The sequence below is a fragment of the Rhodnius prolixus genome, unplaced genomic scaffold (assembly GCF_049639745.1).
Source record: "Rhodnius prolixus isolate KJV_2025 unplaced genomic scaffold, Rpr scaffold_3, whole genome shotgun sequence".
Classification (NCBI taxonomy): domain Eukaryota; kingdom Metazoa; phylum Arthropoda; class Insecta; order Hemiptera; family Reduviidae; genus Rhodnius; species Rhodnius prolixus.
In genome coordinates this window covers 36,890,576-36,911,365 of record NW_027411603.1, presented here as the reverse complement: position 1 = coordinate 36,911,365, position 20,790 = coordinate 36,890,576, and the positions used below count along the sequence as shown (strand labels likewise).

Here is a 20,790-nt window from a genome sequence, read left to right as displayed (position 1 = left end):
GAAAAGTAAATTAATTGCATTTATCCGAAGTATTCGGAAATTTACATAATTTATTGAACAAAGCCTTAGGCTTGGTCAAAGATAATAGGTGGGTTTGTTGTTACTTAGAGCTACACAGCTCACAAGTAAAAGAAACCAAATTAAAAGTAAAGGACAATTTTAACAAAAGACTATATTATTTAAATCTATTGATATTTCAAATACCAATCATCTTTGCACAACCAAATGTGAGGTGCCCATCTCTCAGCGCCATTGAAATAGCTAATAAAATCAAATTTGAAACCCTCTTTTTTAAAGCAAGTCATTCCAATATTGTTATAAAATCGGAAATTTCGCTATAAAACAGTACATATTCTTCTATCTCACTTTTATTGCATAAAGTGCAAGTTCTACATGGTTTGTAAATTCTTTGCTTTTTAAAATCCATTTAATTATTACTAGCAGCTTTAATATAAAGGTTGTTATTTAGCTCATAACTTAATTACTATGATATTAGATGGATGTTAGTAGAAATAATTTACCTCGTTTTTTAAGAAATAAAACTTTAAAATGAAAAGAACTTGAAACCATTATTTACTAGTTACCCTCATGCACAGGTACAGAAAATCGTCACTACGTAGCAGCACTAACTGTGTAAGCAAACAGCATGATAACCTAGAAAACAATTTTCTTGTAGGTAAATATTATTAATTTGTTTAGAAAATACTTCTGATAAAGTGGTCTTTCATCCAAACTTAAAAATTAGGTTTTAAATAAGATATAATATCATTAAAAATAAAATAAATCATTCCTAGTTTTACTAGAAATTCCTTTTTCTCTACTTCTAGAATTGTTTTCTTACACCAGAACTTAATGAGACACATTTAGGTCGGCTAGTTTTAGAAAAAAGGAGTGATGAATGTATTTTTTGTTTAATAATTACTTTAAATAATTTATTCGGTACCAAGAGTACTAATGAAATTTATTTCAATAAACTTGCTAATAATTACTTTTCTAGTGCAAATCCCTTGTTCAGGAATCCTGCATTATGTGATTTAGTTCAGACATAACTCTTGTATATTGTTATTTCTGTTAGGTGCCTTCTCACACTTCAGGAACAGGTCCTTTCTGATTTCAAGAAGATAAGATGTGTGAAAATAGCAAACATTTATTCAAAGTATTACAAAAATTCCTTCAACATTCCTCTAGCTGGTTATTGTTGATACACCTTTCTTAATTTTTTCTAACTTGTTAAAAAGAGAAAATACCTAAGTAATTTCTAGTGGAACTAGCAAATATTTTCCAATTTTTCCTTTTTTTCTGAACTTTTATTGCCAGAACTAGCCGACTTAATGTGTATGAACAAGCCCTGGCATAAGAATAGAATTTTGGAAGTAGAAAATAAGGAATTTTTAATGAAACTCGCAAAGATTTACCTTTTTTTTCTATTTTTCTGAAACTCTACATCCAAAACTATCCGACCTACTGTATATAATCCACAGTGTAGGCTCAGAAGAAAATGGGGTGGACGAGATGCATTAGAGTAAGGTTGGTAGAAAATATGAAAAAATGGAAAAAAAGTCTTCAGCTGATAGTGGTATGATTACCCCCATTCCAAAAAAATACTCTTAAAAGTACTACTACTAACTAGAATGGAATTCAGAAAGTTAATTAATTCTAATTCAGAATTCATAGATAAGCGCATTAGCTGTCAAACTAAAACAGTAATTATTTACTTTATTTTAAGGTTGGCAACTAGATGATGAAAGAAGGTAATGAACGATTGTACATATACATACATGAAGGAGTTTCTGTGGAAGCAGGTTAGTTCGCTTCCAGTGGTCTTAATATTGAAATATATATTTATGCTTATGAAACCCCTTTATTTTTTTTTAGATCGAATATAATTTTAATTATGAGCACCGCTTCTTCAAGAACACCTTTGAAGAAAAAAGGTAGAGGAAAATGTCAGAAGATGGGAAATGCAAAAGAAGATTTAAGTTACATATGGAATAACAGCAGTGAGTATTCCCAGAGTCCATTAAAGGTCTAAGGAAGTAAATGCCATTCTACTTAAACAGGTAGATATCTGTTAGTGATTTGTTTACCACTTGGTCATAGAGTGTAAAGGGAGAGACATTTGACCAAATCCTCTGTGGCTAAAAGACCTACCGTGGATTATGGCTTTTTTAGGTGCCAGTGTTTGCAATGTAAATGTGCAATGAAATTGTATTTGTGAATTATAGGGGTATAAATGTGTAATGAGAGAAAAATTTTTTCGCAAATACCAAATTCTTGCACCAATTGCCTCTTTCATGGACGCGTGATTTGTGCAAATGTTTGGAGTGTTCTTCGGGTTGTTAGACTGGGATTCCTACAGTCCCAATACCCTGAAGAAGTGGCTAGACCACTTTCCTTTCAGGGAGAATAGTATCTTGTAGGTAAAAGAATTATCTAGTGAGCCTAATTGAATTTTGGAAATAACTTTTTGTAGTGTAGATTTTATCATTATAGTAAAATCCAGTGCTAATAAGGTTGCATTTCAACTTTCTGATTGATTAAATCAGCGAGGATTATTGGCCTAAAAGGCGCAAAAATAATTTTCCCCTTCCATTTAATATACAAATTATAGTGGGTAGCGTTTCTTTTGCATATTCACTACGCTGAGGGGGGCCAACAAAGTAGACTTAACCCGAAATTCTTCCTTTGGTGGCATAAGATGTCCAATAGTACCCAATATCCTTATTTAGTATTGTGAATTTTTCGCTTGTGATTGTTATAGTAAATAAAGATCTGTAATCTTTTAAATACGGTTCTTATACAAATAAATTATGAAATTTGAATTAACAAAGAAAGAGTACGAGGGTGGTTTGAAAAGTCCGTGCAAAGTCAGAGAGATAGCACTACTGGCGCGTATCGAGGTTATGTTTAGTTAGTAGCATCTCTTGGAAGAACACACACCAAGTTTCAGCCAGATCGGTCTATTTCTTTGTGTTTGGCATTCGTTTGAATCGAGGAAGTCGAGTGATTTTCAAAAAATGGACGAAAAAGAATTTAGTGTGTTGATTAAACACTACTTTATGAAAGGCAAAACGCCTGAGGAGACTAAAGAGAAGCTTGATAAACATTATGGTGACTCTGCACCTTCGATTAGAACAGTTTATAAGTGGTTTCAAAATTTTCGGAGTGTTACATTACATTAATTTCGCACAGTTTTTCACAACAATATTACACTTCCCATGTTTTGCACCATTACTTTTGTTTTAAATTCCTCGTCAATTACAGAGTACAGTGAGAGCAAACAATTTGTGTGCGAAATTAACTCAGCTGACACCCTAGAAGCTCAAATATGTTCGCTGAAAGATGTAAGTGAAATAGCTATTTAGCCTTTGAGTTTTTTCTGTGCATTACTTCATCTTAGCTTTCAACTTTCAGTTTAACATAGTTATGCATCTTTTTGATAAGAATCACGCAATTGTTTAAAATATTTTAAGTTAAAGTGGAGCTCGACTTGGAAATATTTTGAACTTTCAGTCATTTTGTAATATCAATTTTTTGTGGTATTATTAACATCATGAAACAAATTTCTTATTATCGTTACGCTGCACTTTTCACAGCGAACTCGAAAGCTAGTACTTGCTTTGAATATAATATGAATAAGAGTTAGAATAATGATTATATACAAAATGAGTAATATGTTCTAATCTGGCTTCAATAACTTTGTAGATTTCAAAGAAGATCGTTTGCGAATCCAGTTGTTACGACAAAAAATTATTAGCCCTAGATTTTTTATTCGAACTTTATTTTACTTTACCTGTAAATAGCTCTTTGAGGAGTCCATTAATTAGGTTTGTTTCTAATTATTTCCAGCATTTCTAAGAAATTTAAATAATTGGCTTTATATCTCTAAACAAATATTATTGTTATAGAATTTTGTCATCATTGCCTGATACTGTAAATACGATGATTCAGACCATCGTTACAGAGCGTTTTGCAGAAAAGATTAGTGCAGCAGCTGAATTGGAAGAAATAATGGATCTAACCACAATTCTTTTCGGATGTATAGAAAATTCAATGATAAAATATTTTTGTGCTGGAAATTTTAAAAATATTCTATTAAATTTTCTGGAGACTTCATTAATCAAGTGTCACAATTATTTGTTGTTAGTTAAATATTACTCTATAATGAATAAATTAGAATTAAGATGAAGTTACAATGGATTTTTTGGGAGAAATTTTGGTTACAAATATAAACAATGCGTATATATGTACTTAAAAAGACACTGTCCAAAATGTAAGTTATTCATATGATTTCATTAATCTTCAGTGATTTGTTGTCAATTTACTGAGAATTCAAACTTCTAGTTATTTTTATTTTTAACACAGAAAACTTCAACATAGCGGGTTTGTAGCTAGAATTCAAAAAACTATTATTAAAGAAAATTAAAAAAAAAAATAAGTGTATTGAAGGCCTTGAAAAAAATAAATATTTTCTTTAAGTAAATTTTGGACCTTCAAATTATCTAGCATTCGTTGAACTTCTTTGCAATGATAAGGGATGAGTGGTGTTGGGGCAGGGAAGATTAACTCCTCAACACTTTTTTTTTTAAATATATATAATTAAAATTGAGGATAAAATGTACTTTGTATGTCAGATCTTTATGCCATAGTAAATGGCGTTCATTTCCTCCGGAGCTCTCAACAGTTTAAAAGTTCATCGCAGTTATAGATACTTGGTCACTGCACAGGTGATGCCGATTTAAATGTCCAATTTGTATGGCGGTAACATACAATTTGCATAGATTCCTCTAAAGCCTTATCTCCAACATGTAGGTTCACGATTTTATGACGATTTCATTTTTTTTAAAGTATTTTACAGTTTAGAGTTACTTGTATACCGTAAATTCCCTACTGAACTAATGTTTTTAAAACGTTTTTTTAAAAACATATTTTTCTTAATTTCCAATAATTTTTAAAAATGCAAAAATTTCCATCAATAGATTCATATTATTCGTTAGAAATATGGAACATTATTAATACTTTTGAAAAACCATGATCTATTCTCTTCTAATTTTTGTTCATCCAAATTAAAAAACGTATTTATTTATTTTTTTTTTTTACATTTCTCTCGATCACACTTTTACCTCAGCGGACATAGCTGGTACTGCGCTTCCTGACTGTTCACTTGACTTGATTCTCAAGCATAAGTACCTACCTCTAACTACCGCTTGCACTTCTGATGTAGTGGGGGTCTTTACTTCAGAAACCCATATTTTTTAGTTTATTGTTTCAATTTTACAGAGAAGAAGTTCCTCCAACGAAAAAATTAGTGATAATTAATTGTATACACAACAGCGCTAGATGTGCAATTACACTTCTTCAGAAGTGCTCACCCATCCCGACAGAAAATTTTTATTTCACCGCTAAAAAGTTGTTAACAGAAGAGCAATTACCAACAGATACCCGATCAAATTGTGGCATGCTTTACGTTCTTCTGTACAAATGTTTGAATTACGGTAACAAATGGGATCAGGTTAGTTACTCCTCATACTTTAGCTATAACTTGTATAACATACTCTTTTCCTTTTTTAGCTACCATGATCGTTTATTTTTTCTAGTTTGTTTATGAATCAGATGAATTGAGTCACATTAGTCAGCTTTGCGTCATTTCTGGTCTTCTAAATACATTAAAATCCGATGAATTAAAAACTGTTATAAAATGGAAAAATTCAGATATAGCTTTGTTAGAAGGATTATTTAACAAAATTCTTGAAATTGAAGAAAGGTATTTTTCTTTTTTATGTACAACGAATTAAAAAAAACAAAACATATTTTACATTTTTCAAAAATAATATCTTTAATTTTTAGTAATCCAGCAGACAGTAGTTTAATCCTGGGTGTTAGCAGATGCGTTCATTTGGTTTCAAAATCTTTATTAAATTTACCTGAATTACTGACAGAAAATTTATTAAATATTTTTTTAACTTTTTTATGGATTCATTTAGAACATTATATTGATGCTGTACGCCACATAGCCACAAGCACATTGACAAATATTGTTTCAATCGGAAAATGCGAAGGCAGTAAGTAAATTTGTTTTGTTGTATTAATATTTTATATATTACCGAATAAGAATCTAATTCTTTTGTTTTAGAAAAAAATATTTTTGACAAGATAGCTGAAGAAACTAGCAGGATGCCTGATGAAAAGAGATGTAAACATAATGGAATTAATACTTTAATAGGTCATGTTCCAGTTAACGATTTACTAAAAAAATCACCTTTGTTAATTGAAAAATTATTGACAACTGCTGAATGTAGTTCTAGTGTGGATCAGGTGAGTATCTAAGAGACACGTTGATCTTACTATAAATATTTTGCAGGGATGAAATTGTGATAACGATGATCCTCTTTATATGGAGATATATGTATAGGTTATTTATAGCTAGTCTTAAAAGGTGTAGATTGTTTAGATAGAAGAATTGTTGCCAGACTTTTATGGTGAAACAACCAAGAAATAGTTAATTTATTCTGGAAGGTTTTCTTGAAACTTTTAACAGAACTTCAAAGTACAGACTAAAAAAACCTAGTTAATCTTTATTTTCATCGCAACTTTCCTTTCCAATCCCTACATATACATTAGCCCCAACACTAAAATTGAGACTCGAAAAATGTGTTGGACGTGAAAACATGTTAAAAAATTTGTTCAGTTTTTATTACTAGATAGCTTCTAAAAAAAAATTCCTATCTTACGGTAATTGTAAGTCCATTTCTATTTGAAAAATAAAACCGTGTTGTAACGATATTGCAAATCTCTAATTAGGTACTTAATGCAAATTTTTTAAAGTTTTGTATGTCTTATTTATAATAATAATATATAATTCATTAATATTTATTACTTCAATTTGTTTTTGCAATAATAATTAATATTTATTACTTCAATTTCATAATAATCTTGCATAAAATTTTAGGTTGTTATGACTTATCAAAGTTTAATGAAACAACATTTTAAAGAATCCCCAAATATTAATGAATGGCTGAATCTGTGGATTGATCCATTATTGGCAACAATGGCTAAAAAACCGAATGATGCTCTTGAACATATTTTAACAAACGCCATCAAATTAAATCCAGAAATTATTCATCATGTTGCGAGGTAAATATAATTTTTTTAAATTTTACTTGGACTTGAAAGAAGTGGATAGTTAGTTCACTTACCTGCCTTTAAATTGGAATTTCTTTAATATTTTAAATTGTAAATAAGAAATAATTTTCAGTCTAGGCTCACTTAAAGATGATGGAAATCATAAAACCATTGGTGTCATTCTAATCTGTATGAGAACATCAAGAAAGTATGGACTTTCAAAATTTAATGAAACAGATGAAAATTGGAAAGGTTTATTGTCATATAATTTGCTCAGAAAATGTATTTCTCATCGAGATGTAGAGGTATTATTGCACATTTACACGTAAAGGTTTTTGTAATTTCCTTTTGTTATTGTTTTAAGAGGTAGATAAGATAAATTATTATTGATCAAGGTACGATTTAACCGAATGGTATATTGTGCAAAGCAAATGGTTTTATACGTCACGAGTTCTGAGGGGTACTTAGCCTTGGTCTTCCTCATTATTATTATTTTTTTCTTCCTTGCAAAATCATAATTCGCTTTGTTTCACACTGTCTGCAACTGATTTTATTATTAGCGCGAATTCACTGAAATAATCATAATATTAACACCTTCCAATGACTTTCTTAAATGATGTTTTTGCTATAATAGTTGGTTTTTCAAAGTTATTCTACTTTTAGATAAGGATGTCGAGCTTTTCGTTGCTAGTGGAATGTCAAAAATCTACTGAACATTTTACAAAAAAAGAATTCGATTTATTTAAATTGATTTTTAGTTGTAACATAAATAATCAATGCCCGGCAATTAGACAAAAAACTTTGGCACTAGTTAAAAAGGTGATTTATTTGTTTAATTTATAAGCATTCTTATCATACTGATGTTTCCAAAAATAGTAATGCTAAAATTTCAATATTTTCTTTTCAGTTTTTGTCAAGATTTAACGAAAGTTACCACTCTTTATTGAGAGCTTCAAACAAAGTTACACAATTATCAGACAGTAGTAAAGAATTAACTGACCATAAATTAATTCTAATAGATTATAATGAATTTAAAATTTGGCTAGTGAATTTTGCTATTGAAAATATTTTTCCTGGTGCAAATTTTTCGCGCAGAGGAACCTCTTTAAATATTATTATGTTGTGCCATGAATTTGGTTATTGGAATGCTGATGTATTTACAAAACATAATGTGGAAGTATTGTTAAAATGCTTATTAGATCCATATGAAGAAAATAAAATTATTGCTAAAAATTTACTGTCTGTAATGCCACTGGACAAAATTTTATTTAAGGTATGTTTTAATATTGCATTGCATTTTTTTGTTTGCCCCAATATACGCCATCATTAGTAAGAATATCTTTTCTTTCTATATTTAGGATGGACATTATGTAAAGTTGTATTTAAGAAGTGCAGTTAAAATGGCATCCAGCATCAGACCTCCTGATAGTATTTCAGCTGCTTATTTCATTACATTATTAAATTTTTTTCCTCAAGTAACTGAAGCTCTAGTTGAAGAAAGATTGATTGAAGTTAATTCTGCTGATTCGTAAGTTAAATTAGAGTTATTCGAATATTTTATCTTTTGTGAAATCACATTTGGCAAGTGATTATATTGCTTGTATCAATCTTCGAATTTTATTTATAAATGTTAAGAACTTAATCCTCCAGATGTAAATGAATTATGGGTATGCTTCAGTTTAGTTAACTTTAACGTAGTTTTTTCTTTTTATATTTTTTATTGATAAAGCAAACCGTGTAAAATTACACTATTTGCCATTGAGAACCTTGTAGCCGTTGTGAAGAACATGAGTGGAGAAGCCATCCACTGATGACAATCCTGCGTTCAAATAGTAGTTACTACAAGGTTATCCCTGCACCACTTCCTTATCGTTCTTCTTCTTCTTTTCGCTGTGTTATATAGTAGTGTAGGAGTGTTTAGCCTTGTTATGTAATAGTAGTGCTCATATTTCGTGAAACTTGTATTTCGTTTTAATTAAGTCAGTAATAGTAGGTACGTTAAGTTCAGTATGTGGAATTAGCTTTTAAACTAGTGCAGCAGTAAGGTTTCTTAATAGTTTATATAGAAATTTGTTTATTTGGTTTAGGTATCAAGTTTGGCAGATCGCCATAATTCACAATCGTATTGCTATATAGTTGTGATTATGGTCTTGTAAATTAGCAACATGTTGTAGAGGGTAGCGTTTTGTTTTCTGTCTAGCGATTGTCTTAATGTCGAAATCTGTGGTTTAAGAAATGTTTTTTAAGTCTAGTGAGGGCCTCTCAAATAGGCAGTGATCTTAAAAGAGTCCAAGGTAGTGCTTTTTCTGTCTGGACTATGGAAGCTGTGTCTATTTAGAAGTACATTTCTGTTTAGAAGTAGAGTTTGTTGCGAAGGGGATGTAAGTTCATGTAATGTGAATATCACGTGAAAAGATTTCTGATTGTTGATTTTGTAACCCCATTTCCTGCATCATTGCTGGATGATATCAAGATTAGTCTGTGAGAGTGACAGAAATGCCTAAAAAGAGTATAAAATGGACCCGAAGGAACTTCCTTGCTGGATATTATCCTTGATGATTTTTGTAGACATTAATTCCTTTTCTCTCACAGATACCTTTCAGTTACATAAGAATGACCGATAAGGTAGTATATGAAAGGAAGAAACTTTTTCAATTTATAAAAACTTAAATATATACCTGGGGAAGTACATGTGGAGACAAATACTTCTTGAATTTTCACATAGGAAGGAAAGAAATGTGGTTAAGATGAAATCTGTCTTATAAGTATATTAATCATCATTAATGTTATAATTGTGATTATTTTATTTTGTAGTCCATTTCTTATTACGTTTATTGTACTGAGTGTCATATTGGACGAACTTGAAAAAGAACTTGCAGTTGCAGACAAAAGCATATTAAAAGCAGCATCTTCGGCGCCAATGTATGGCCATATTTTTGTAATAAGACAAATTTTGCAAGGAATTAAATACAGGTAAACTTTTTTATTGATTTGACGAAAGTTCGTTATTTGTATTTTATATATTTATTGTATGAGTTCGCTCAAATTAGAGCTAGGCTTACAATCTCTAAATTTTTCTAAATAACATTCACCACTTTTTATCCAGTAGACTTTTGCTTGCACGGTAATGATCACTTTTTTCTCTAAAAGTGAATTTAAGTGCTAAATGTTTCTAAAAAAAAATCTTTAGCCTGATTTGGCAGTTGCCAATTTGAAATGAATGAAGAACTTCATTATCTTGCAGTTGTTACGTACAATTTTAGATGATTGTATAAGACAGAAAATGAACAGCTTTATTAAAATTCACATTTGGATTTTTGTTTTAGATCATTAGTTGATAGTTTTGAATGGAAGCAGATGATATCTAGAATAATCAACACAGCTTTTAAGTGTAACGAAGTTGTTGCTTGCGTTGTGAATAATTCATCACCTGAAGGACATTTACCTATGGACTTTAATTGTGGTAAATTGGTTGATATTTAGACAAATCTGAAGAACCAATCTGAGCACAGAATGAGATAATGAAAGCAAACTATGATGGATAAAATCTTTGATAAATTTTACCGTTTTGATGTTGAGATGCCTTCTTTTATTTTGCAGATAATAAACTTTTGGCAGAAGAAGAAAATAACACCGAGACTCCTGTAACTGCACAGATGGTGTTATTATGCTCTTGGAGAACAGTGAAAGAAGTTTCACTTCTACTAGGAGAAATTGTAGAACAACTTTCTTCTTTCAGTAATTTAAATTTCACTTCTTTTTTAAATTAAAATTATAATTTTGTTTATGTAAAAATGAAATATTCTTATTTATTCTATTTTTGATAAACAGAAGAAACTGTTTTAATTTCTGAGGAAGAAATAATAAGGATAGGCAACCATTTAATGAATCTGTTATTAGAAACTAAACATAGAGGTGCTTTTGAGCAAGCATACTTGGGTTTTTGTAAGCTAGCCGGCAGTTTATGGAGGTAGGTTACATCTTTTCAATAACAATTTTTAAGTTAAGAAAATTAATTTTTTAACCCTTGAAAGTTTCGTGCATATAATAAAAATATTGATTTGTTAATCTGTGGGTAAGTACACTTTCCTCTCACCAGGTATTGTTTAGTAGAAAAATAATGACAGTATAGTTGTTAATTTTTCTTCGAAACTGTCGATAATGTTCCAAATTTCATCGATAAAGAGAAAATTCGTAAGCAGCACCTAACCCATTAAATATAATGCTCTGCACAATTGAGAATTCCTCACTATTCAGTTTTTCGTAATAATAGTTTTTTTTTTTAATTTTTATATCTCTTTCATAAAAAAACAAAAAAGGTCAAATAAATATAACCCTTTTCAAAGGTTTTAAATAATAATCACTGTGCGGTATTAACGTAGCATTTAAGGCGTCCGCAAAAAAAGAATTATAGAAAGAATTTGAACAAATTATGTTTGTAGGTGTCCCATAGGCAATCTTCATGAACTTCCACTTCAGTGGTTAACTAGTACATTGGATGAAATATCAACTAATGAAAAACTTAGTGCTACCAGAAGAAGTGCAGGAATTCCATTTATTATTCAGGTATTGGTGAAGTTAATTTTGAAAATTAACTTTATCCTAAATTAGTCGGCAGTTTTTTTAATTAATATTAATAAATAATAACTTTTTAGGGTTTGGTGTGCAGTGAATTACAGTTAGGAAGTAGTAAGTGCCTTATAACAGCTTTTAATCTTTTGTTTGACCTTCTTAACTCTGCGGAAGCTAGTACCGATGCTCGAACACATGCATTGAATATACTCAGAGCCTTGTTCCGTCACCATATGCTTGGAGAAATGGTCGGCCCTTATGTGGCTCAAGGTCTTACTGTGGCCATAAATGGATTTAATTCAGGTACTTGGGCTGTAAGTATAATATATCAAAATTTCATTTTCTTTAAATAATTTGTGTCAATGAAAATATAATTTTAATGGTTTTTATTTTATTTTTCTCTGCAGGAAAGAAATTCATCTACTCTTTTGCTGAGCGCGTTGATGGTGCGAATTTTCGGCGTGCCTAGGTCGCGTACTGAAAGAATAAGTTGGAAGAATAAATTAACTGGACGTATTTTTTTCCAAAGATATCCAACATTATATAGCGAACTCTTAAAACACTTGAAATTAGCCTCCATTGACAACTTATATCCAGCTACTTATCCAGTTTTGCTAATATTAGGTCGCTTATATCCTTCACCATTAGAAGGAACTGATTCTAATTTGCAGGTATATTTTGTGGATTACCTAATCTTCTACTTTCTTCAAGTTTGTTTTTATAATCGTATTTTTTGTTTTGTTTTATAGCTAAATACATTCATTCCATTTGTCTCTGAATGTGCTAGCAGCAGCATTCTGAAGACAAGAACTTTAGCAGCATCGGCTATGGTTGCTCTCATTTCACCACACATGTACATTGACTACATAAATTCTCTATTTCAAGATGTATCCAATTCTCAAAATGAGAATCGATCACACGGGCTTCTTTTGCAAGTAAACTACATTGAATTTTGCTATATACTTTAAGACTATTAGTTTCTATTCTATTATCGTATTGTTTTACGTATAGTATTTACACTTTAATTTTATGTGAGAACTAGTTGCAAATACGTTTGGCTTCTCAATGCCGGTTCCATGAAATTTTTGCAAGATTTAACTTTGAAGAGAACATAGAAAAGGCCTTGAATTGAAGAACACAATCCTGCTATGAATGCTATATCAACTAACGTTATAAAAAATGTATTTCATTCGTAATTTCATAAGAACTTACTATTATTTCAGAACATTTTAATCTGATTAATCCTAATACTTGGTTAATTCCTAATTAGTGGGGTTTTCATTTATTGGAAAATATGTTTTGACCACAAGGGCTAAAGAAAATCTACTTCGAACACTTCGTTGGGTCCACAATGCTGGGTAAAAATCAGTTATTTAGTCCGCCATTGTATGCCGGTTTTTTAAGGGTTCTTTTTCACCACACTGCCCTAATAGAATCAGATGAATCTGTGAACTTGGATGAACATTCGTAACCCCTGAAAAAAAAAAAAACAGGCATGCTATATGGTGGATTAAATGTCTGATATAAATCTTCGGTAAATTCTCATTATTCATCCTATCTAATTAATGAAAGAAATGTTTGTGCCCACCGAGCTGAATAAGAAAATGGTTAGGAAGAATTGTAATGAATACTGACATTTCTGATACTGATATTTCTTATTTTTATAATATTTTTTGTTGAGTTACAGATGTTTTGTTTTGTTTTGTAGGTTATAAAGCTTCTTCGACATTCTTCGAATCTCCCAGAAGAATATTTAATAGAACGAAATTTGAGTATGAACAAATGGTTTTCGGAAGTTACAAAACTGTTGAAATATAAGAAACATTGCTATTTAGTGAAAGAATGTTGCCTTAAAATAGTAATTAATTGTTTATCAACATGTTACCAGTATATTTCTTTCCAAAATTTAGAGAACATTTTAAAAATTTTAGAATTAGAATTATTTGAGCAGAAAAAAGAGTTTATTAACTTTGATTTTACTGGTTTAAGTGGATTTCTTGCTCATGCTGCTGTAGTTTTATTATTGATTTCTTATTTTAAAAAGTCAATTTCAGATTTTTCTAATAGACTGTACTTATGCCTTAAACATGAAATGTATGAAGTTGTTTCTTCTGCTTTGGACTTTGTTTCATTTATGTTAAACAATGAATCCCGTTATGATCCAGATGTAAATGATGTTGATTCTATTGAATTGATTACAAGTTATAATAAGGAATTCAGTCATTATTTGATGAATGATTTGTCACTTTGTAAAATATTCATTTACAAATTAAAACATCCTTGTCATCATGAAGACTTAGTGAAATTATTGAATTCGGGAAAGAATTTACAGTTAATATATGAAATGTTGCTGGAAGAAAACATCTGCATAATTAACTTTTTCTCTGCAGTCTGTGAAGAAGGTCCTGCAATTCTAGGAAAATATGTTATTCATTGGATCTCATCTTACGTTTCTCACAAGGTACAATTAAATTATCTTCAATTGTGTAATTCGTACTGAAGTATTTTTAGATTAAGATAACTAATTTTGTTATTCCAGGAAGAACCATTGTTTGTTTCCCTGCGATATCTTTTGTTTAGCATTCAAAACTAGATGATTTGTAAATTCATCCATCTTTCCTATCACATTTCAATATATAGGCAATATTTTTCCTTCCTTCGGATTAATGAGTCATATACCAAAAACAGTGAACATTGCTAATTTTGGTTTCTCTCTTTTTTCCAGGAGAACGCTTTATCACTGAAGGGAAAGGAACTACATAATTTATGTACCTTAATTGAACGTTATTCTAGCCCAGAAAGTGATTATGAATGCAGATTGGCTGTATCTCATTTCATGAAGTACAACTTCCATATTTTGGTAAAGTGCACCTCAGATATTAATTGTGAGTTTCTTCACGATTTTTCCTTAATATCTATATTTTTTTTCACAAAAATGTATTGCTTCTAACTCAACAGTTATATTTTTAATTGATTAATTACAGATTTAATGATTTGGACATGCTTTTTAAATTTATTGAATGATGACGAAGCTGATGTGAGAGCCGTAATGAGTAGTGTCATTTCGTCGGAAATAGAATCTTCAGATATACTCAAAATTTCACTGGAAAATTTTTCAAAAGATACCTCAATTGTCAATATAGTCAAGGCTGTTGGTTTAGTTTCCTGGGTAGTTGGAAATTTTGACTCCGATGAAGATATTTATGAGGATAATGTGAGTTATATATGTTTTTTAATCTAAGAAATCTTTAAAAGATCCTGAAGTATTAATTATGTTCATTTGATATATTTGCGTATATTTTATTTATAATTGGTTAACCTTTTGGATTAAACAAGTAATTCTTACAATTTTATTACAGTTTAACACCCTGAGATCAATAATTGTAGGAATGATTTGTTAATTACAATTTAATGTTACAGGATAGTGTCTTTGAAAAAGGAGATTGTAACACTTACAATGAAGTACTTGTTACAAGTAAAAATGCTGCAAACTGCCTTAAAAAATTGTATAAAACTGATTTTTCTATATATACTACGACTTTGCCCAATACACTTGCACAATGGATTGCGAAGGAGTGTTCATTAAACAAAGAATTTAAAACTTTACAAGACATACTTTATTGCTTCACAAAGGAAGCAAATAATTTTTGTACCAAGCAAAAAGGAATAACACCGTTTAGGATTATGGAAATGAGAAAACTTATCCTTGAACAAAAAGTGAAATTAGTACAAGACTTAATACATTTGTAATTAGTAAGAAATATTTGTTTAAAATGATTTGTATTTTAGGTACTGTAATAAAAGTTTCAAACCTTAGAAAACAGATTAATTTTTGTTCCTCTATTTTGTAGTGTAATGTTGAAGTTATTTTCTTAATTCAGACAGTTATTCAGAGTAGTTCTTATCTCCAAAGTATGAATTACCTCAAATGGCAATCTTTCAGTATTGCAATACTTTACAGTATTAAAAGAAAATAAATAACAACAGATTTTTCAGCGAAAAATCTCTAAAATCATTTATATTAACCCTAAATTTATTTCATTAGAATAACTTCCCTAGTGCAGAATTAACAAGGACTTCGAAACATAGTAGTTTTACGAACTTAAAGAAAATAACGATTTCTTGCAGAGTTTTATGTTAAAATGTTTAAATTATCATTTCTGCTGAGCTGGTACTAATTTGCATTTTTTTTTTTTTTATGGAACTCCATTATTTATTCTGGGCGCTCTGACCTGTGAGGTATCCTTGTCATAGTTGTTCAGTATGTTTAAGTGAACAGTAACTTCATGAATTGGTATATTGAAAGCTGTTGGTTCTCACTTAAGTTTGCAGATAGCGCGCGCTACTCCTTGCTGTCATAACTCATTGTGAGAACCTAAGTTAGTTTGGTAACCTCTACTGTAAGGAGGTGAGTGTTTAGTGTGTGAGTTCTGTTTTGTAGGTTTTTTTTATTTAAAACAATTTAATTGCATATCCGTGTTTTTGTTTGTTAAATGCATTATGGTTTTTATTAAATTGTGCTGTAGTGTACCTTTAGGGATAGTTCACTAAATGAATTAAGTTGCTTTAAAACTCCCATTGTTTTTATGTCTGCTCAACAAGTTGCATGAAAGGATTAAGTCTAGATTAATAGTAAACAATGTGGTAAGTTGCATCTTTGATTTATTCGTTCTGCATATTATTCTGAGAATGTTTGTTGCACGATGTCATGTTAGCTAACACCTTTATAGTGCTAGCCAAATACCGCTAATATAATTGACTGTTGCATACATATATATGTTGTAAGTAACGTTTTAAGCAAATAAAAAAATCAGCTGCCTAAGTCATTTGATACGTAAAAAGTTTAATAACGCTTTTACATTTTCATTTTGTTATCTTTAAAGTCAGGAATTACGTAATGTCGATATCAAAGCATCAAAGCTTAGTGTTGTTTACCTGCAAATTAGCTTTTCTCCTGTTTGGCTTTTCGTTTCTAGGAGAGTTGTGTAGATTTTGCAAGTGCATGGTTGGTTCTTGTGTTAATGTTAACAAATAATAAAATCACAATTTTAACATAATTTTGGGTTTCAGAGTTCTCACGTTGCTGTAATGGTGGAAGGTTGCCTCGTTTTGTTGATTTGTTTTAAATGAGTCGTTTATTCCTTAATGCAGTTTTTTAATAGTTCTAAAGTTAAATGTGGTAATTATATCTCGATTTGTGTAGTATCACTTTTTACTGGCCAATTAATTGCAGCTTTAAAACTGTTAATTTTACGAAAGGAAATTGGTAGTTAAGAAGTTTACATTTTGTCATATAACCTGTCCGAAGATGTTATTTTTTTAACTGCTAGGTTTCAGCTAAGTGATTTCAGTGAATCTAAAAGCCAATTTTTATTGCAACAGAAAAAATAAATAACACTATTTTCACTTTATATATATTATATAAATAAAAAGAATTCAAACAAACGAACAAAAATGACAGGAGCATAATATTTGATTTTGAGTTTTATTTGTATTACCCGCGCAAATTTAGGCGTACCAAGGGCATTATACTGCATGCTATAATAATCAGTTATTATTTTTATCAATTATGTCATTACGTTTGTCAATAAATTAACCCTTTTTTGCTGCATTTGTTCATTTTTACTATTAAAATTTTTATTTTACTCGTACATCAAGCGGTATAAGTCTCCTTGAAAACATTTTAACTTGAAAGTATATTGCGCATGGCCCCTAATCTATTACTGCTTTTTTTCATTTAAAATTTCCAAGAATAAACGAATTACCGGTAATCGATGTTTTTAAGCACTACATATGTACGTAATATTTTATTTTATTTATAATTACTGGCATATACTTTTCATAATGTTGTGTAAAATTCTTGTTTTACCGTCTTCCATTATTTTTACTATCACCAGCTTCTGCAAGTTCTGAGGGAAACTCCGATTTTATATTGTCTTGAAATAGTTTCTAGTAAGATTTAAAAAGTTTTTCCAAAAATGCAATCTTTCAGGGTTACAACTCAGGAGAAAATCTTCGGATATCCTCTTCTCTCAGTTCGTAACCATGAAGGCTTTCTGGGACGCCATCTTTCCTTTTTTTTTCTTTTTCTTTGGGTGTGCTCTTCCTTCTATCCTTTCTTCCAGCAAAATTTTGGCGATGTCCATAGAGAAAGGATTTATAAAAGTTTCCAATTTTTTACTAACATAGTTTGGAATATTTGGTTCAACCAATAATTATTGAGTCTCTGTGTATTTCTTTTAAAAATAAAGTAAAATTGCGATGGCTCAGCCATGTGAAACGAATGCTCCTGGATACATTACCTAAAATGGTGATGTACGGGAGTCTATGTGGAGCCAGAATTGAGGATCGACCACTTTTATAATGACTAGACGGATGTGAAGGATGATCTCCGCTCAGGCAGGTATAAATAGATGGCAGTCTAAGGCGGGCAGATAAAAAGGAATGGCAGACTCTCATAGATGAGGTTCTGGTCGTGTTACAGGATTTTATCATCAGCTAAAGAAGAAATCAAATAATTCGATGAAATCATTATAAATTATCTCATAATGAACTTTACTAAATGGTTTAAAATGTTGAGATCTTAAAATTCTCTAAGAAGTGTAAAACAATAGTATAATAAGTGTCAAAAAAGTTTTTAAATTAGTTGGATCACGTGTGTTTGAGTCACGCCAATTCGATAAAGAAATGCTAGTTATCTGCAAAATGTTAAAAGAAGCGAGAAATTTATTCAATTTACTTATTATTTATTTATCTTGTTGCTGATAAATTTCGTATTCTGCTGTTAATAACAAGTCTTATCTTGACTTGATAATGGTACGTAATGTAAGGGTCATTTTTTAGGTTTCTTGTATACTGCATTATAATTGTTGGACTTTGACCTCAAATAATGTGTCCATTGATGAAGAGCATGCGAATTTACGTTATTAAAAATTGTTCTATTTTAATCACGAAGAAACTATTTGACCTTTATTTTATTTTTTACTTCAATGAATATTTTTATTTCTTTTATTATTATTATTATTATTGTTTAGTTTTATTTTTTCTTACAAATATTCAATCTAATTTGAATGATAGTTTTGGTTTTCGACTGTTAATTGATGATTTAGGGGAATATTGAGGTGCGGTCAATAAATTCACAGACAAATTTCTATCATAATTCCAATGTTTGGGTAAATATTTTACCTTTTTCTCAAGGGTATTGTAAAATTTGTGAAGTTTAATTTTAAGCTACGTCATCATAACTGTTGGTATAACTGCTTTAAATAATTAAAAAAAAATTACTTGCTCAACGAATGGGACGAAGCTTGAACTTCATTAAGAAAATCAAATACTAATGAAAATAACTTCTTAAACACTAAATTTTTTTCTTTTAATTTAAATAACCTTTTCCTTATAACCTTATCTTGCAGACAAATTCTTCTTTGCCACAAGTACTTACCAGTTTCTTCATTGATATTTACATATTTCCTTGGTTTTAACCACTAAACCAAGTGGTGACCATTTTCCTCAGCCTTGTTGATATTATTTGATATTGTTGATAATTAGTTAACCAAGTTATAATTTACAATTATCTGAAATGATTTACACAAAAACATTTATTTATTAATTATTAAACATTAAAGTTTTAAACTCATTGTAAGTTATAAATATCGTTAGAATTTTGTAGGTTACTATTTAAATTTGACTCGATTTCTAACTTCTAAAGTCTGATTCTGATTGTGATATCGTGGAATTTATCCGTTGTAGCACCCATGTTTGTTTTATTTTTATATTTCTAACCGGTTCTGATTTTCATTCTTTATCAGTGCTTGATAACCAGTTTGGTGTAAAGAATTTTACTTCTATTAACTCAAGAAACAGTTAACAAGTGCGGTGTGAGATGGAAACTTAGTTGAAGTCGAATTCTTTATACTAAATTGATTAATCAACCTTTGATCATGGATAAAAATTCAGAACTGGTTTGGAATATATATATATATTTGGGTAAATATTTTACCTTTTTCTCAAGGGTATTGTAAAATTTGTGAAGTTTAATTTTAAGCTACGTCATCATAACTGTTGGTATAACTGCTAGTATATATATATACTAGATATATATATAAAAGCATGCCAAATTACGCAGCAATGTGACCTAATTATATTTCTAATTGTGTCTTTTTCATCTTCTTACCTGGCGCTACAACCCTGGGTTGTAGATCTTCACCTACACAATATGTTTCCCACCAGTCGTGTCCCTATCTCTAGCAGCGGCCATTCAGTTACCCAGTCCGAGCGATATTCTTCGCGTCTTGGGCAATTCCTTAACCTGGATCTTCCAACCTTCCATTATCTATCCGAAGTCTCGCGCAACAGTTTGCAGAGAATCTCTTCGAGAATACAGTCTTGCTAAAATGGCCTGCTCCATGTGAATCTAATAATATTTTATCTCAATATTAAGTAGATGAAACTTTTCAATTTGAAATTATCACTTTGTATTCCAAATTTTTTTGCCTCTGTTTCCATAGAAACCATAGTTTTATCTTAAGGTTATTTTTTTGTACTCCAAAGAATTTTATTTTTTAAATAATATTTTTGACCATAATGAAAAATATTATTCGTAACTATTACTATTACAAGATCCGCAAGAAAAGAATCACCTAAATAACTATTACTTTATTACTTCGTTTATTACTTTATTACATTATCTATAATATTTGTTTAAAATTTTAAATTAAAGGAAAAATCAATTCTACCAAAATGTAAATTTACTTTTTAATCGAGATTTTTCTATCGCGTTTATTAATCTTGTTCAACTTACTTTTGTTCTTAGTTTTTCATTTTGTTCTAAGACTTATCCTCCCAAAATCTGTTGGGTATTTAGGGAAGTAGCTTTACTGGTAAGGGTTTAATTCTCTGTAATGAAAAAAACTATGAAAGTGTAACATTGAAAACAAGTAGCTGCATTGTGTAGTAACAAATTTAAAGCATTAGATGTTTTTCTTTTTTGATGAATCTCTGCAAATAAAGGACGACTGAGCCGTGTGTATATTACTCCAAACTATTTTAAAATTATAAATATAATGTTAAGAATGATAAATATTATATATTCTCACT

General features: G+C 30.0%; 2 protein-coding genes and 1 long non-coding RNA gene across 10 annotated transcripts in view; 2 read left to right on the top strand and 1 right to left on the bottom strand.

The window, feature by feature from the left end:
* Positions 1 to 657: 657 nt before the first annotated feature.
* Positions 658 to 15,515, top strand: THADA (Thyroid adenoma-associated protein homolog). 4 transcript variants are annotated; one of them, XM_074124572.1, is made up of 27 exons: positions 658 to 672; positions 1,727 to 1,802; positions 1,876 to 2,000; positions 3,265 to 3,344; positions 3,706 to 3,827; positions 3,909 to 4,142; positions 5,281 to 5,512; positions 5,598 to 5,764; positions 5,848 to 6,062; positions 6,134 to 6,315; positions 6,950 to 7,134; positions 7,256 to 7,427; positions 7,786 to 7,941; positions 8,030 to 8,395; positions 8,481 to 8,650; positions 9,937 to 10,095; positions 10,449 to 10,585; positions 10,723 to 10,860; positions 10,954 to 11,092; positions 11,565 to 11,688; positions 11,778 to 12,008; positions 12,102 to 12,365; positions 12,444 to 12,629; positions 13,403 to 14,155; positions 14,420 to 14,579; positions 14,679 to 14,908; positions 15,115 to 15,515. In XM_074124572.1, exons 3-27 carry the CDS (start codon positions 1,895 to 1,897, stop codon positions 15,442 to 15,444), a joined length of 5,238 nt encoding a protein of 1,745 aa, XP_073980673.1. In that variant the 5' UTR covers positions 658 to 672; positions 1,727 to 1,802; positions 1,876 to 1,894; the 3' UTR covers positions 15,445 to 15,515. The 4 variants fall into 4 exon arrangements, with proteins under 4 accessions (XP_073980673.1, XP_073980675.1, XP_073980672.1 ...); XM_074124571.1 differs by lacking the exon at positions 658 to 672 and adding an exon at positions 1,464 to 1,527; XM_074124574.1 differs by lacking the exons at positions 658 to 672; positions 14,420 to 14,579; positions 14,679 to 14,908; positions 15,115 to 15,515 and adding exons at positions 1,416 to 1,527; positions 14,234 to 14,413.
* A 559-nt stretch (positions 15,516 to 16,074) lies between these two features.
* LOC141452433 (uncharacterized protein CG43867) overlaps positions 16,075 to 20,790 on the top strand; it is a 488,462-nt gene continuing 483,746 nt past the window's right edge. For all 5 annotated transcript variants that reach the window (XM_074124579.1, XM_074124583.1, XM_074124582.1 and 2 more), the window contains exon 1: positions 16,075 to 16,338. The gene's annotated coding sequence lies outside the window, so the exon portion shown is untranslated. The remainder of the gene's footprint in view (positions 16,339 to 20,790) is intronic.
* On the bottom strand, positions 16,345 to 20,455 carry LOC141452443 (uncharacterized). Its single transcript, XR_012457409.1, has 3 exons — positions 19,868 to 20,455; positions 19,136 to 19,268; positions 16,345 to 18,192 (listed from the first exon to the last, which is right to left on the bottom strand). It is a non-coding gene; the product is annotated as an uncharacterized lncRNA (long non-coding RNA).

Bases quoted from the DNA above. Each gene is read 5' to 3' on its own strand.
- THADA (XM_074124572.1), top strand. From the start codon at position 1,895: ATGAGCACCGCTTCTTCAAGAACACCTTTGAAGAAAAAAGGTAGAGGA. The intron at 10,861-10,953 runs GTAATTTAAATT...TTTGATAAACAG, and splicing joins AGAACAACTTTCTTCTTTCA to AAGAAACTGTTTTAATTTCT. The intron at 12,009-12,101 runs GTAAGTATAATA...TTTTCTCTGCAG, and splicing joins TTAATTCAGGTACTTGGGCT to GAAAGAAATTCATCTACTCT.